We start from the raw sequence: 17967 nt of genomic DNA on the forward strand, positions 1-17967 counted from the left end.
TGGCAGGGGAATGTACACTTATGAGTTCCAAATTGAGGGGGATTTGAGGTCTCTCGTCCATGTACCTGTCGAATTGGGATGAGCGTCTGTGTCCATGCAGTTGCTGTGTCCCCATAAACTTACATGGCTTTCCTGCATGCAACACCTGGCGGCTCAAGCCACATAAACAAAAGACCCAGCCCTTAGCACCTTGGTGAACGAGGCCTTCATTTTAAATGAAACAGAACTGCTTACCAATATTCAAAGTAAAAAAAAAACTATAAAAACTGTTAGAGCCTTAGAATGGTATCTTAATAACATACTGTAATATCCTATGATGTTAGTGATGCTGATTAGAATTTCACAAGAGACTCACGTCATTTACTTATTTCTTGTTTTAGGGAACATAACAGTGGCAAACAACTGGACAGCTGCTGTAGAAATAATTAATACAGGAAAGGTAAATGGGCTGCCAACAATTAAACTGTATCACCATTTTTTTATTTTATTTTTTTATTGTAGTGGAGTAAAGTTCTTCCATGTCTGTAATTGGGCCCTTTATAGTGTTCCTCATGGAATTGGAGTGTAAGACACTGCAACAAGGTTCCCTAAATAACATTTTAATTTGGATTTTTTTTTCTAGTCAGTGATGGAGAACATTAGTTCAGGGGATTTGAAAGGAGCGTTGTGCAGTACCATAAACCTGTACCCTACACCGCAAGCTTTACAGCAGTTTTGTCAGTCTAATGAAACACTGGCCACGTTCGTAATGGGGGCACTTCTTTTACAGGTAAGATATGCATATATTGTAAATACAGTAAGTACTCTAACATGCATATTCATAACAAAAAAACAGGATTAGTCATATGTGACAGAAAATTTGTTCCAGTTCAGACAATTTTCACTTTTAAACAGAAAAAAAAACATCTCCTAAATTGTTTGGCGCACACAGAGCTAAGGTTTAATGAGAGCAACCTAATCTGAATGGGACCTGCATTTTTTGATGTGGAATAAAGTGTATATTTGAATGTCAAGTGTTGGGGAATTTTTGCATTGTTCAGAGTTTTGCCCCAAATATGTTCAACTGTCCCTTGAAAATTCTTAGGGACAAATCAACTCTACCATTAGCTTCCTAATGAATTACAATGGTAAATAAGCAGAGTCTTACGCCGTGTACACAACACCAGACTTTTTGACAGACTATGTCCAACAGTCTTCCCGACGGATTTTCGGCAGAGGTCCGACGGACTTTCTGAACGAGCGGACTTGGCCACACACGACTGGACTAAGTCCATTCAAAAGTCTGTTCATGTTGAATATGATGACGTAAACGGAACTAAGCAAGGAAGTTCAATAGCCAGTAGCCAATAGCTGACCTTGCGTCATATTTGGTTTGTCGGACTAGCACACAGACCGATTTTTAGTCCGTCAGATAGATTTGGAAAATTTTCTATTTCTAAGTCCGTCTGATTTTTTTTTTTTTTAAAGCAGTCGGACTAGCCCACACACGATTGGATTGTCCAACAGGCTTATCCCGTCGGACCTAGTCTGCCGGAAAGTCCAGTCGCTTGTACGTGGCATACTGTTCATTTAGGTTGTAAAGCAGATCACAGCCCTAACTAAGTATTTCCCCAGCTATCATATAGTAGGCACAGACTGCTGCTGTCCATGTGAAAGTAGCAAATCTATATGCTGTACTCCAACATTCCCTCTTGTGAGTCAGAGCTTGAGCCCCCACTCAGCAAGGAGCATGAGCTCCAAGCAGCTGACATTTCTTTGTATACTTTAAAGTGTATGCACAGACAAAACCATTTTTTTTTTTTTTTTTGTTTGTTTTCGATAGCATGAGGTGTTAGAATTTCTTTGAGGTTTGTATTACTGTCTGGGTCATCTTTTGGGAGAATTATCCTTTCTATTGGTCCTGGTGGCCATTGTAGAAAGTAATAAAAACCCTAAAGCTATAGAGTTTCACAGGAACAGGAAAATCTTCCAGTGGGAACACTTGTTCTCATAACTACAGTTTAAAATGAATTATCTACTCTTATTGGAGAGCTCTCTTTTTACTTCCTGCTCTGTCTCCGGGACAGGAAATTAAGGAGAATTTCCCTGAAGGGATGCAGACAGCAATAATAAACCTGTTAGTAATTAAACTCCTTTCCATACTCTATCCAAATTTTTAAAAACGTTTTGGTTTTTCCTATTATTTGAATTACCCCTGCTGGTGAGCTTTTTTAAAAGGTGTAATTACAGACCTTATGTATAAAAATTTAAGGAAATCCAATAATATTAAAGCTTCTCTACCACTATAGTAAAAACAAGCTATAAGCAACACAGATATTTTTCTTAAGGACACCCCCTGAGGTTACAATAAACCAATGATTCATTTCAAACCCTTGTCCCTCATTATAGCATTCACAATTTTTAGGCTGAAATACGCACTGCACATAGAAGCGCAGGTCCTCCTTTTTCTTTATGTGTGATTCAAAATTCATAAGGACAATACAACTATGAATATTTCTAAAAAACAATTGAAAGAAGGCAGAGGTCCTGCATTGTTAAGTGGGAGGATCATCATATATTCCTGAGAAGGGGCACTGTCAGGAGAAAGTGCTCCTGGTCTGAGTTAGTGCCTTGGTAGTTAAAGTGGTTTTAAAGTCAGAAGGTTTTTTATCTTACGCATTAAGATAAAAATCCTTGTGTGTGGTGTAGCAGCCCCCCTCAGCCCCCTAATACTTACCAGAGCCCCATCTCTGTCTAGCAATGTCCACAAGTGTCTCAGCCATTGGGGACTCTCCTCCTGATTGACTGAGACACAGCAGCAGTGCTATTGGTTCTTGCTGCTGTCAACCAGTCAGTTAGCCAATCAGGAGAGAGAAGGGGCAGGGCCGAACCGTGACTCCGTGTCTGAATGTGACTCGGCTCAGGTGCCCCCATAGCAAGCTGCTTACTGTGGGGGCACTCGACAGGATGGAGGGGCCAGGAGACCCAAAGAGGGACCCGAGGAGGATCTGGTCTGCTCAATGCAAAACCACTGCACAGATCAGGTAAGTATAACATGTTTGTTATTTTTATAGAAAAAAAGCAAGACTTTACAATCACTTTAAGAGTAGGCCATCTCATCCTTATTTTCAACTGATAAATTCTTCTATCTTTACACATTCATGCTATGAAATAATAGTTTTGTTTCTTCTATCTTTACAAATTCTCGCTATGACATAATACTTTTGTTTCTTGTTTTGCTATGAAGGCAAGCAACTTGTCATCTCCGGATATTCTTGCATTAGTGACTAATATCTCCAAAAATGTAGAAATGTTACAAAGTAAAACAGAGTCATGGAATTTTCTGCTGATGCTACCGGAATATTTAAAGAACCCACAAAGGTAAACATGCTGAAACTAAGTTTGAATGGGGGTGTGCAGGGAACAAATATATTTTTTATCTCAAGTCTGATTTCACTTAAAAAAGGGTAACCTCCCAATTTGGTACAAAGAACATTTTATAGTTCAATATGCTTTGAGGTTAGGAGTTTCTCTATGTGTCGTTGGATTCCAGGAATGGATGAATCTGTGAGTAGAGAAGTGTAATGATATAATCAACATCCCCCTTAATGACATTTTTTCCTGATATTTCAAAATACTTTTAACCCCCTTAAGACCGGGTAACACATAGTGTATATGCAGCATTTAGGAGGTCGGCTTTAAACCTGGGCCCTGCATATATGTGTTCTTGTGTTTGTGCTGGGAGCTCGCTTGATCGGTCAGTGACAGCCCAGGTTCTCTACTAACATCTGCAACCTGGGGGAATCGGATAATGATCACATGATTGCAGTGATAGCCTCTGATTGGCTATCACAGTGATCATTCAATCAGTAGCCCACAGTTTTGTTTCTTTTTCTGTGATCACACTTTCCCTTTAGTGAAGAGGAGAAAATACTTTGGGGGCCCTTGTGAAAAGGAGGTGCCTTTGCCTATCCATTTGTGCTCATTTGGGCAGCTGATTTCCCCTGAACCATCACTAGTCTCACTATATTTTAAGATATATTTCTGAAAACTAAAGAGAAGAAATGTACATTGCACATACCGGTAATAAATATGTTATTGTCTAAATGAGCATAGGAAAATAATAACTGGGATCCTGGAATTTTTGCCAGATATATAATATATTCAATTGCCCTCAATTAGCCCAGAGGATGAATAAGATAAATCTATACATGTAAGGCTAGCCTTATAAGGCAGGCCATACATTATGCAATTTTCTTTCCTTTCATCCCCGGGCTGAAGCAATGAAAATTGCAGGGAGCCTTCCCCACCGGCACAATGCAATAATCACTACTGATCAGGAGTGACCAGCAGTGATCAGGCGAAAAAAAAACAGGATCGACTTTAGTACAACTAGCCTGACTATAGATGGATCAAAATTCATCCAGTTCCTGCTGAACTGGCTTAAAAGGGATGTAAAGGCATATGTTTTTTTTTTCTTAATGCATTCTAAACATTAAAGGGGAGGGCCACCCTGAAAAACAAAAATTTTTTAAAAATTACAAAAAAATCTAAAAAAAAAAAAAATGAAAAAAATATTTTTTTTACTTACCAGAAATGCCTGTTGCTAGGCACTTTCTCCTAATCTTCCTCTTCCTCCTCCGCGGAGATCTTCTGTCTTCTGTCTTCGTCGCGGCGTCTTCTGGGTAATGAGTCGCGCTGTGTTCTGGGAACTGTGTGTTCCAGAACACAGCGCGTCCCATTCAGAAAGCGCTGCGGGACTCGCGCATGCGCAGTAGCTGCGGGACTCGCGCATGCGCAGTAGGAAACGGGCAGTGAAGCCATAAGGCTCCGCTGCCTGTTTCCCTTACAAGGGATGGCGGCGCCGGGACCCGAGAGTCGAGGGACGGGTCGGCCTCGGGCGGCCGACATCGCGGGCGCCCTGGACAGGTGAGTGTGTTTATTAAGTCAGCAGCTGCAGTGTTTGCAGCTGCTGACATTTTTATTTTTTTTTTTTTTATAACTGGCCCTCCACTTTAAGATAAAAAGCCTTCTGTGTGCAGTAGCCCCCCTCAGTCCCTCTAACACTTACCTGAGGTCCCTCTGTCCAGCAATGTTCAGCCCTCTGCGATTCTCTATCCTGATTGGCTAAGACACAGCAGCAGAGCCATTGGCCCCCACTGCTGTCAATCAAAGTCAACTAGCCAACCAGGGAAGAGAAGAGGCAGGGCCAGGCCCGGGCTTTGTGTCTGAATAGACAAAGTAAGCTGTAACTCAGCTCAGGTGCCCCCACAGCAAGCTGCTTGCTGTGGGGGCACTGAATAGGAGGGAGGGGCCAGGAGCACAGGAGAGGCACCCGAAAGAGGAGGATTCAAGCTGCTCTTTGCAAATCCACTGCAACAGAGCAAGTAAGTATAACATGTTTATTATTTTTATAGGAAAAAAAACAAGATTTTACAATCACTTTAAGTTTTATTCTACATAAAAGCATAAAAGGATTGTCACCTGATTCAGGCTATAATCCCTATGACTGTGGAGACCTATCAATGTTTTGGAAATAGTTGATAAACTAGCTTGAATTTCCATTGTTTTACTGAGATAAGATCATTGTGGTGGTAGGGGCAGTAATATTCACGCAATACATGTTTTAATATTCATGTATCAATTGTTTGAAACAAAATAATTGCACAGAGTTCATATCTTACTGACACCTTCATACTTCCCAGTTGTTATCTTCAGAATGTGTGTTGTAAATGGTTGACACTTATGCAATGTGACCTCCTGAATCCCAGGACATATTGGCATTGCTTCAGAATCCACATGCTTAGTCACAGACACACTCAAAGTCAGGTTACATAATGTAACATTAGAAGGTATTCAATTCATTAGATTACATAATTGTGGGCAATAAATAATGATGAATAAGCTGCAATCATTGTGCTTTTGTTGCTTTAGATATTGACAAATGCTTCAAAGCCATTATAAGTTGTAGCTATCTAAAGAATTTATGTTATGCTGAAATATCATGTACAATAGGCAGTTGTGGCTATTTTAAGCATTTCCTTTTACACTGGGATTTCCCCCTGCCATAAATCATGTTAATGCTATTGTGCAATATCTACCTCACCTTTGCCATTCTTCATTTCTGTGCAGTATTAACTAGCTTCCAGATTACCACACCTATTACATAACATATGCCCAATATTCCTGCAGAGAAATATTGTTTCTTTCTTCATTTTAAAAAAAAAAATTGTATTAACTCATAAACGCATAGAACAGTAGATATCAGCTGTTCAATGGCATTGGTTACATGGAGAAAATGAACCGATCATTAGAATACGATTAGACAAAGACAAGGCAGGATACACAAGGTGGGGAGGGGGTCGTAGCCTCAAGAAAATGTCTTGAATGTGTCAACTTCTGTATGGTGGTCAGCTAGTACTGGTAAGAGGGGAAAGTGCACCTATCAGTTTGATGAACTTGTGATGGAGTCAATTCAGAGTGTAAAATCAATTTGAATTTGAAGGTCTGTAATGTGACAGATTGTAGAATATGTATATAAAAGGATGTTTCTTCATATTTTCATAAAACAAAAGGTTAGATTACCCCCCCCCCCGGGAATTTTTGCAAGAGAGCTGTGTACCTCCTATATACAAGCATTTTGTTTCTTGAACCAAAGAGTTAGTAACCATGTTCCCTGGTTTAAAATAGTCATAGCTAATCAATGGCATCAGCTGTGAATAGTAGGATTAGTTGTACTTGTTGGTTGGGAGTCACAAATGTTCACTACTGAAGTGGAAAGAGAAACCTTGTTACTACTGCTTGATCCTGAGACCTTGTTCTCTCTATCCTTACCTGTAGCTTAGGAACATAGGTGAAGGCAGGTAACAGGATTGCAAATACTTACGGTCCTTCACATACATTGTTTTCACATATAGCTGATGGTCGAACTCTTTTTGCGAAACTATAATGACCTTAAGCCCCATACACACTATCAGTTTTTCTGCTGAGTTTTTCCTTCAGATTTACCAAAACTATATAATATGAGGTCAAACCTTAGGAGTTTCAATTTGTATGCAATCAGGCAGGCCCTTCTACTACATGGTTTTGGTAAATCCGAAGGAAAAACTCAAGTATTTATTTAAGACAAAACTTTCATAAGGAAATACAGCAGCTGCAATTGCGCATGCACATGTTATTGTGCTGCCCTTGCTTGACTGCTTTGTAAATCACTGACATAGAAGAAGTGTATATAAGGTGGTTGTTCCAGGGTGGGGACTCACAAAGTAGTGAAGCAAAACAATGATAAAATGTAATTATTAGTTTACCATGTTTCCATGTTGATGGGCTCCACTAAAAATAATTGTACTTTAACCACTTAAGCCCCGGACCATTTTGCTGGCCAAAGACCACAGCACATTTTGCGATTCGGCACTGCATCGTTTTAATTGACAATTGCGTGGTTGTGCGACGTTGCTCCCAAACAAAATTTATGTCATTTTTTTCCCCACAAATAGAGCTTTCTTTTGGTGGTATTTGATCACCTCTGCAGTTTTTAGTTTTTGTGCTATAAACAAAAATAGAGTGACAATTTTGAAAAAAAAACGCATTCTTTTTTACTTTTTTACTATAATAAATATCCCCAAAAAATGTATAAAAAAACTATTTTTTCCTCAGTTTAGGCCGATACGTATTCTTCTACATATTTTTGGTAAAAAAAACTCACAATAAGCGTTTATTGATTGGTTTGCGCAAAAGTTATAGTGGCTACAAAATAGGGGTTCGTTTTATGGCATTTTTATTATGATTTTTTTTTTTACTAGTAATGGCGGCGATCTGCGATTTTATCAGGACTGCAACATTATGGCGGACATGTCGGACAATTTTGACACATTTTTGGGACCATTGTCATTTTTACAGCGATCAGTGCTATAAGATTGCACTGATTACTGTAAAAATTACACTGGTAGTGAAGGGGTTAACCACTAGCTGGTTAGGAAGGAGTTAAATGTGTCCCAGGGAGTGATTCTAACTGTTAGGGGGCATGGCTACGTGTGACACATCACTGATCATAGCTCCGATCACAGGGAGCTATGATCATTGACAGTGTCACTAGGCAGAACAGGCAGATGCTTGTTTACATTAGCATCCCCCTGTTCTTCAGCTCCGTGAGGCGATCGTGGGTATTGGTCCTACTCACGGAGCTGCTGGCAGGATCGTGCATGTGCAGCCAGCGGCGCACACGTGACCACACTGCGGCAAATTCAAAGGGACGTACCTGTACGCCCATTTGCTCAGCCGTGCCATTGTGCCGGCGTAAATGTACATGTGGCGGTTGGCAAGTGGTTAAATCTTGCCTCTTGCCCTAAATGGTGCCACTGCTTGTTTTTTTATTAGTGATTGTTACAAACTTTATAAATAAACCTAACATGGAAGAGAAATACTCTGTAGGTCACTAACTAGGAGAGCAGCAGCCCCTAAGGTCCAGTTCACACTGAGGCAGCACGACTTACAGCGCGATGGCCTCAGGCGACCTGGACGCGACCGCTGCGGCGACTTGCAAAACGACTTCTGTATAGAAGTCAATGCAAGTCGCCTCCAAAGTCATAAAGGAACCTTTTTCTAAGTCGGAGCGACTTGTGTCACTCTGATTAGAACGGTTTCATTGTACAGAACGGGAAGCTACTTGTCAGGCGGCTAAGTCGCCTGACAAGTCGTCCTAGTGTGAACCGACCCTAAAGTCATTTTTGGCATTAGGATTGTCTTACATTTTTGTCCTATCTCTATAATCTACTCTAGATATGTAAAAGAATGTGAATGTAATTGTTAATTTATTGTTTATTTTCAGTTTTGCACATTCTGGAGAGTTCGTCCTCAATTTTTCAGCAATTCCTCAGGAACTTTCCTACATACAGCCCTGTGTAAAGAGCATACTTAAAATTATTAATCCAGGTAAAATATATAACATCTATATAATGTCCTATATAAGAAAATATTGTGACATGATATATCATCTGTTTGGAAAAAAATATAAGTATTTAAGTGTTGTATTATAATGACCAATAAGTGTCATTTCATATATTCTCTGCTTAAAGCAGTATTAAACCTAAAAGCAAACATGATTTTATAGCAGTTTACCATTTCTTAGATGTTATGGCTGCAATAGATTTTTTTTTAGGTTTTCATTATTTTACTCGATCCAGCCAGTAAGTCTATTGTTTTTTGTTTAAAGAAAAAGCTGTCTTGCAGTTACAGGGATAAGACAAACAATTTACCACTGACAGGGGTGATTACAAGCTTTTATTTATTCATGTATAACCTTTATCCCAAAAGGAAAAAAATGTTTGGTAAGCTGCAATATAGTACATTTTGGGTTTAATACCACTTTAATGAATATTCTGGAAGTCACAAGCAAATTCATTTTTCTCTAAAACAAATACTTCATTAGCAATAGAATAAATTATAAAATGAAACAAGTAAACCTGTATGGCAACAATGGGGTCTACAATTGAACAACCCTGGATTGAATGCTGTATAATTTTTGAGTCTATTTAGTAAAACAGTGTAGATTGCAAAAATATATTTCAGTTGCTGTCATTCAAAGTATTTTTGGCGCTGATATGATTTAAAGCACTTTGCTTCTTGCACTATTTGACAAACAAACCCATTAGGGTAACATTTAGGCAATGGTTTTGTTTTTAAGGTGTCAATAGAAATTAGATAATCATTAAACCATCCACCAATTTGTGCACCACAGCAAAAGCACCTTTATGAGCTACAGTACAAAAGATCTGCTCACTAAAGGAACTTAGCAATGCCTAGCTAAGTTCTTTTAGTGATCAGATCTTTTGCTGTCTAAACCTGACCGTAGACAGTTGGCATCTGCAAAAGCCAGTGCATCCCCAAGGATTGCTTGATCAAGTCCAGAGACTGTGGTGTAATGCCAATGGGCACCTTAAATGTAACCTTTTCTTTACCGATACTAGAAAACTTTTGCTTCATAAGAGGCACCATACCAACCATAAGGAACCAAGAATTTTGATTTCTGTGTTCCCCTTATCCACCAGCTGACTATCTGAAAACTCTTGTACAAGTTTCGATTTTCTGATACTCAAAACATACACTCAGTAATACATGCTGGAATATGTGACTGCGTTTGGGTGTAGTGATTGACTGCTAAGGTGCCAAATGTTGACTGGTGTATAGCCAGGGTAAGCCTATGTTATCTCCATATCAAGAAATACTTATACTTTGGGGGGCTCCTTGTTAACATTGATGTTTATGCACCTCCTCTGTAGCAAACATTTTACTTTGCCTAGTACAGGATTACTCGAACTGCTGCCTAAGATTTACAGTATTGGTAGCACTATAAGAATAATGTAGGCTCTTTTAAATAGATGTTGTCATTTTTAATGTCGTATTTAATAAATCTCTGTGTTTACAACAGTCATCATGCCAGCAAATACAACTAATGTATCTAATATCCTGCAAACACTGTCTAACCAATCCTTGGCCACTGAGATGAAGCCATGCATTTCCCTGTTTCAGGTAAGAATAATTACTTGGTGATACATAGTTAGATCCAGTGAGATATAGTTATCAAAATGTATAACAGCCTTCCCTGATCATCAGATAGTATACACAAGAGATATAATTACTTTTCATGCGTGCAATTAAACATTTTATTTTTATTATTATCCTTCTCTCAGTTTTAACAGTTATTCATTAGTATTTACTTATTCTGCCCCATTGAAGCCTCAGATTTTCATAGACTACAATGTAAACTTTTCATTGAAACAACAACTTTTTGTGAAGTCTATTGGTGTCCATAAACTAGAAGAAAAACTGTTCTAAAATCTGTCATTTAAACAGTTAGTTAATTATTCGTCTAGTTAAAGCAGTAGTAAAGCCCACTTTGTGATTTTTATCTACAGGTAAGCCTATAATAAGACATACCTGTAGGTAAAAAAATATCTCCTAAATGTGCACTGGCACATGCGCTTTGAGGAGCGACAGCATCGCAACTCTGGCTACTCACACAGCCAGAGTCCTCAAACATGGATGGAAGACCGGGGGAAGATGGAAGCCCTGTCAATAGTCACAGTATGCCACTGGAGGTTGTGACATTTTTGAGCCAAGAAAAAGTTTGGAAAACTTCTGCCAAATGGCCGATAAATTGAAAGGTTAATGTGTTTCTCACCTGTTAAAAATTGAACTGTTGGTACTGCACATGTGTGACTCAAAAGCAAAAAATGAACAAGAAACTGATTCATTTATGTCCATTGAACGATTTATTGTTCAAAATTCAGTCATTACATGATGGCAATATCATGTGCTCTCATGAAAAAATGTGTTCAAATAATTTTTCGACTGGTATATGGCTAGAATAATATTGTACTACAATTAGGCATATTCAAGCCAAGAAAACTTTCAGTTTAGATTAGCTAAATATATTCCAGGTGCTTCAAAACAAGGGGTGTGTCAGACCACTGCAGAGAGATCACTACTTTCCCTCAGGAAACCAGGGTCCCACTCGGCATCGGCTGTCAGGGGTAGGGATGAGCTTCGTGTTCGAGTCGAACGCATGTTCGACTCGAACATCGGTCGTTCGTGCGTTCGCCGAATTCTGAACGTTTGGGCCGTTCGCGGCAAAATTCGTGTGGCCCACAATGCACTGCGATGGCGCAATGCATTGCTGTCTCACGATTGGCCAAGCATGCACTGTGACCCCGCATGCTTGGCCAATCGCAGCGCCAGTAGCGAGGAGAGCAATGGTTGGCCACAGGCATCCTGCCTGTGGCCAATCATAGCTCAGACTGTGTAGTGCACGCCCCACACTATATAAAGCTGCCTTTCAGGCGGCCTCGTGTAGTGTTTGTTAGCATCTGAAGCAGTGGGTGTTCTGTGTACCTTCAACACAGTTACACACCAATCGTTTTTGGCTGATTTACTATTTTGCTCTTGTGTAGTGGTTACTGTCTGTGCCCTGACCGCAGTATACACCACTATATTCACCTCACCTATATAGCTAGTGATCTAGCTTTAATAATAGAGCTTGCAGTCAGTAGTGTTAGTGCGTGCTGTCTGCGTGCTCTGTACCCAGTACATACCACTATATACACCTACAAAGCTGTTCTCTATTTGAGCCCGATTGTCATTTGCTGGAGTTATTGGAAGTTGTGTGTGCCTCCAGCACAGCACAGTATACATCTGTATATACCCCTTTAACTCTGCTGTTTTCTTGTTATTGTCTGCGTGCCCTGACCGCAGTATACACCGTGATATTCACCTCACCTATATAGCTAGTGGTCCATCTTTAACAATAGAGCTTGCAGTCAGCAGTGTCACTCAGGAGATAGTGCGTGCTGTGTGCCTGCTCTGTACCCAGTACATACCGCTATTATCCACCTACATAGCTGTTCTCTATTTGGGCCCGATTGACATCTGCTGGAGTTATTGGAAGTTGTGTGTGCTTCCAGCACAGCACAGTATACATCTGTATATACCCCTTTAACTCTGCTGTTTTCTTGTTATTGTCTGCGTGCCCTGACCGCAGTATACACCGTGATATTCACCTCACCTATATAGCTAGTGGTCCATCTTTAACAATAGAGCTTGCAGTCAGCAGTGTCACTCAGGAGATAGTGCGTGATGTGTGCCTGCTCTGTACCCAGTACATACCGCTATTATCCACCTACATAGCTGTTCTCTATTTGGGCCCGATTGACATCTGCTGGAGTTATTGGAAGTTGTGTGTGCTTCCAGCACAGCACAGTATACATCTGTATATACCCATTTAACTCTGCTGTTTTCTTGTTATTGTCTGCGTGCCCTGACCGCAGTATACACCGTGATATTCACCTCACCTATATAGCTAGTGGTCCATCTTTAACAATAGAGCTTGCAGTCAGTAGTGTCACTCAGGAGATAGTGCGTGCTGTGTGCCTGCTCTGTACCCAGTACATACCGCTATTATCCACCTACATAGCTGTTCTCTATTTGGGCCCGATTGACATCTGCTGGAGTTATTGGAAGTTGTGTGTGCTTCCAGCACAGCACAGTATACATCTGTATATACCCCTTTAACTCTGCTGTTTTCTTGTTATTGTCTGCGTGCCCTGACCGCAGTATACACCGTGATATTCACCTCACCTATATAGCTAGTGGTCCATCTTTAACAATAGAGCTTGCAGTCAGTAGTGTCACTCAGGAGATAGTGCGTGCTGTGTGCCTGCTCTGTACCCAGTACATACCGCTATTATCCACCTACATAGCTGTTCTCTATTTGGGCCCGATTGACATCTGCTGGAGTTATTGGAAGTTGTGTGTGCTTCCAGCACAGCGCAGTATACATCTGTATATACCCCTTTAACTCTGCTGTTTTCTTGTTATTGTCTGCATGCCCTGACCGCAGTATACACCGTGATATTCACCTCACCTATATAGCTAGTGGTCCATCTTTAACAATAGAGCTTGCAGTCAGTAGTGTCACTCAGGAGATAGTGCGTGATGTGTGCCTGCTCTGTACCCAGTACATACCGCTATTATCCACCTACATAGCTGTTATCTATTTGGGCCCGATTGACATCTGCTGGAGTTATTGGAAGTTGTGTGTGCTTCCAGCACAGCACAGTATACATCTGTATATACCCCTTTAACTCTGCTGTTTTCTTGTTATTGTCTGCGTGCCCTGACCGCAGTATACACCGTGATATTCACCTCACCTATATAGCTAGTGGTCCATCTTTAACAATAGAGCGTGCAGTCAGTAGTGTCACTCAGGAGATAGTGCGTGCTGTGTGCCTGCTCTGTACCCAGTACATACCGCTATTATCCACCTACATAGCTGTTCTCTATTTGGGCCCGATTGACATCTGCTGGAGTTATTGGAAGTTGTGTGTGCTTCCAGCACAGCACAGTATACATCTGTATATACCCCTTTAACTCTGCTGTTTTCTTGTTATTGTCTGCGTGCCCTGACCGCAGTATACACCGTGATATTCACCTCACCTATATAGCTAGTGGTCCATCTTTAACAATAGAGCTTGCAGTCAGCAGTGTCACTCAGGAGATAGTGCGTGCTGTGTGCCTGCTCTGTACCCAGTACATACCGCTATTATCCACCTACATAGCTGTTCTCTATTTGGGCCCGATTGGCATCTGCTGGAGTTATTGGACGTTGTGTGTGCTTCCAGCACAGCACAGTATACATCTGTATATACCCCTTTAACTCTGCTGTTCTATAAAAAAGGCATCTGCAGGAGTTAGTGGGTGTTGTGTGCCTCCAGCACAATATAAACTACCCAACTACTGTTTTACCCAACTCCCTTCAGGCCATTACCATGTCTGGAAGGCCAGCAAGGAGAGGCAGACAGGCGCGAGCCGATAAAAGAGGGCAAGCAGGCTCTGTGTCTAGAGACAACAGTGCTGGTCGTGGACGCGGTGCATTGTCATCAGCACGTGGCCATGGGACATGCTTGTCCTTCTTTTCTGCAGCTGGACATGTTGAACCGCAACATGCCAACGACTTGGTAGAGTGGATGACCAAGCCCTCTTCATCCTCCTCATCCTCTCTCACCCAGTCTCAGGGTAGTAGAAAAGCAGCTGCCAACACATCGTCGTCCCTCCTCTCAATGTCATCATCAGTGACTCCTTCCCTAGACCCACCACGTCCTCCTGAGGAGTCTCCTGAACTCTTTGAGCACAGTGTTGGGTACATGCTCCAGGAGGATGCCCAGTGTTTGGTGGGCTCTGATGATGACACTCAGCTAGAGGAAGGCAGTAGCGTGAGCACAGAGAGAGGGGATGCTCAAGAAGGACAGCAATCTGGCAGTCATGTTCCACAAGCTGCAGCATACTGCCAGGTTTGCTACAGCGATGAAGAGGGAGGGGATGATGAGGGCACTGACTCCACGTGGGTGCCTGGAAGGAGGGAGGAGGAGGAGGAGGAGGCACATGTCCAACGAGGCAGGATGCCCTCCGGGGGCCAGCTTAGGGGCAGCACACCGACTGAATCACACCGCAGAGCTCCGCCTGCGCAGAGCGCTTCCTCTGCGCAGAGCGCTTCCTCTGCGCGTTATTCTAAAAGTTCTTTGGTGTGGGCCTTTTTTGAGACGAGTGCATCAGATCGCACCGCTGCTATTTGCAACATATGTCTCAAGCGTATCTCACGTGGCCAAAACATCAGCCGCTTGGGCACCACATGCTTGACCAGACATATGTTGACCTGCCATGCAGCTCGTTGGCAAGCATACCTCAAAGACCCACACCAAAGAACAAAGCGGACCTCTCCTTGCTCCTCATCAGCTGGCATCTCCAACCCCACTAGACCTTCAGTCCTCTCTGAAACCTGCTCTGAGAGAAATGAAGGTGTAGAATTAGGTGTGTCACAGCCAAGTGCTTCCGGGAACTCTGCTAGTGGTACATCCACGTCCGATTATAGCAGACAAATGTCCCTGCCCCAGCTGCTGGACCGGCGGAAGAAATTTACTCCCAGCCATCCACATGCCCAGCGGTTGAATGCTAGCTTGGCTAAATTGCTAGCACTTCAACTGCTGCCTTTTCAGTTGGTAGACTCGGCCCCCTTCCGTGAGTTTGTACAATGTGCGGTTCCTCAGTGGCAGATCCCCAAACGCCACTTTTTCTCACGGAAGGCAATTCCGGCTCTCTACCGGCATGTGGAAGGCAATGTCCTTGCCTCGCTGGACAGGGCGGTCAGCGGTAAGGTGCATATTACCGCTGACTCATGGTCCAGCAGGCATGGACAGGGACGTTACCTGTCTTTCACGGCCCATTGGGTCACTCTTCTGGCTGCTGGGAAGGATGCAGGACAAGGTGCAGTAGTATTGGAGGTTGTTCCGCCACCACGCCTCCAAAATGCTACTATTGGTTGTGACACACCTCTCTCCTCCACCCCCTCCTCTTCTTCTTCCTCCATGGCCTCTTCCAGTGCTCTGTCCTCAGAACCAGCGGTGCTCCGTAGGCGTTGCAGGGGCTACGCAAGTACGCAGGCAAAACGATGCCATGCCGTGCTTGCGCTGGTTTGTTTGGGGGACAGGAGCCACACTGGGGCGGATGTTTTGTCAGCTCTGCAGGGGCAGGCCGAGAGGTGGTTGATGCCACGCCAGCTTAAGCCAGGAATGGTGGTTTGCGACAATGGCACCAACCTCCTCTCCGCCCTCCGACAGGGACAACTGACCCATGTGCCCTGTGTAGCTCACGTCCTTAACCTGGTGGTGCAGCGGTTCTTGGGCAGGTACCCCGGCTTACAGGATGTCCTGAAACAGGCCAAGAGAGTCTGTGTGCATTTCCGCCGATCATTTAATGCCTGTGCTCGGCTGGCTGAGCTCCAAAAGGAGTTGAACCTGCCCAAGAACCGCCTTATATGTGACATGCCCACCAGATGGAACTCAACATTGGCCATGCTGCAGCGGCTGCACACGCAGCAGAGGGCCATCAATGAGTACCTGTGCGACTACGGCACCAGGACAGGGTCAGGAGAGCTTGGTTTTTTCTCACCACGCCAGTGGGGCATGATCAGGGATGCATGCACTGTCCTGTCACCGTTTGAGGAGGCCACAAGGATGGTGAGCAGTGACAGTGCATGCATCAGTGACACTATACCTCTTGTCCACCTCTTGGAGCATACGCTGCGTGGAATAATGGACAGGGCACTTGAGGCAGAACAGAGGCAGGAAGAGGAGGACTTCCTTGCCTCTCAAGGCCCCCTTTATCCAGACAGTGTTCCTGCTGTGCCACCCATCACACAGGAAGAGGGTGAGGAGGAGGAAGAGGAGGAGGAGGATGATTGTGTCAGCATGGAGGTGGAGGCTGGCACTCAGCATCAGCAGCAGCAGTCTTATAGGGATGATTTACAGTCCCAAGAAACACGTGGACTTGTACGTGGCTGGGAGGAGGTAGCTGCGGATCATGTTGTCCTTAGTGACCCAGAGGACTCCGGACCGAATGCCTCAGCTAACCTACGCTGCATGGCCTCCCTGATCCTGCAAAGCCTGCGGAAGGATCCTCGTATTCTTCGGATCAAGGAGAGGGACCATTACTGGCTGGCCACTCTCCTTGATCCACGGTACAAGGGTAAGGTTGCCGACCTTATCTTGCCATCGCAGAGGGAGCAGAGGATGAGACATCTCCGGGAGGCCTTGCAGAAAGCTCTGTGCAATGCGTTCCCAGAGACTGGGAGGTCACAAACTCCTGGTCCTGGACAACGTGTTGCTGAGGCATCAGTCAGAAGGAGCGGTGGAGAAGGTGGCCGTCTGACTGATGCTTTCAGACAATTTTTTAGTCCGCAGCCCCAAGGTATGATTGGTTCCAGCACCCATCGCCAGCGTCTAATTTACATGGTGCAGGAATACCTAGGGGCAAGGTCAGACTTGGACACCTTTCCCACTGAAAATCCTCTGGCTTACTGGGTCTTGAGGATGGATCACTGGCCAGAGCTTGCACAGTATGCAATTGAGCTACTGGCCTGTCCTGCATCCAGCGTTCTTTCGGAACGCACCTTCAGTGCTGCTGGTGGCTTTGTTACCGATCACAGGGTGCGCCTGTCCACCAAATCAGTTGATCGACTGACCTTCATCAAGATGAATCAGTCTTGGATCACCCACAGCTACCAAGCACCTGAAGCTGATGTAACCGAATAATTTTTTTTGAAATACCACATCCCTTCAAGACTGCCTATGCTGATGCTGAGTGACTGTCCTGTTATGTTGATTGTCTATCCTCTTCCTCCTCCGCTGATATGTTGGAAGAACATTTTTGGTTCTGGGTGATGCCAGCAGCCCAATTTTTCTGCCCCTGTTTAACAGGGGCGTTTAAGTACAATTTTTGATGCAATGCTTTGCAGCAGGGCTAATTCCTGCAAAAAAACTAGAGTGTATGGCAGAGGTTGCAGTGTGATGGCACCAGTGCCTAAGGCCCAATTTTTCTGCCCCTGTTTAACAGGGGCGTTTAAGTACAATTTTTGATGCAATGCTTTGCAGCAGGGCTAAT

The 17967-nt window shown here is 43.3% G+C and overlaps 1 protein-coding gene across 1 annotated transcript in view; it reads left to right on the forward strand.

Moving 5' to 3' along the window:
- Window positions 1-17967, forward strand: part of ABCA12 (ATP binding cassette subfamily A member 12) — a 268673-nt gene that overhangs the window by 74550 nt on the left and 176156 nt on the right. The window contains exons 5-9 of the mRNA XM_077448325.1: window positions 381-439; window positions 623-769; window positions 3227-3360; window positions 8807-8910; window positions 10406-10506. Of these exons, the coding sequence (XP_077304451.1) occupies window positions 381-439; window positions 623-769; window positions 3227-3360; window positions 8807-8910; window positions 10406-10506 (545 nt within the window). The remainder of the gene's footprint in view (window positions 1-380; window positions 440-622; window positions 770-3226; window positions 3361-8806; window positions 8911-10405; window positions 10507-17967) is intronic.

The sequence above is a fragment of the Lithobates pipiens genome, unplaced genomic scaffold, assembly GCF_037356315.1.
Source record: "Lithobates pipiens isolate NorthernLeopardFrog02 unplaced genomic scaffold, aLitPip1_a1.2 Scaffold_22, whole genome shotgun sequence".
Lineage (NCBI taxonomy): Eukaryota > Metazoa > Chordata > Amphibia > Anura > Ranidae > Lithobates > Lithobates pipiens.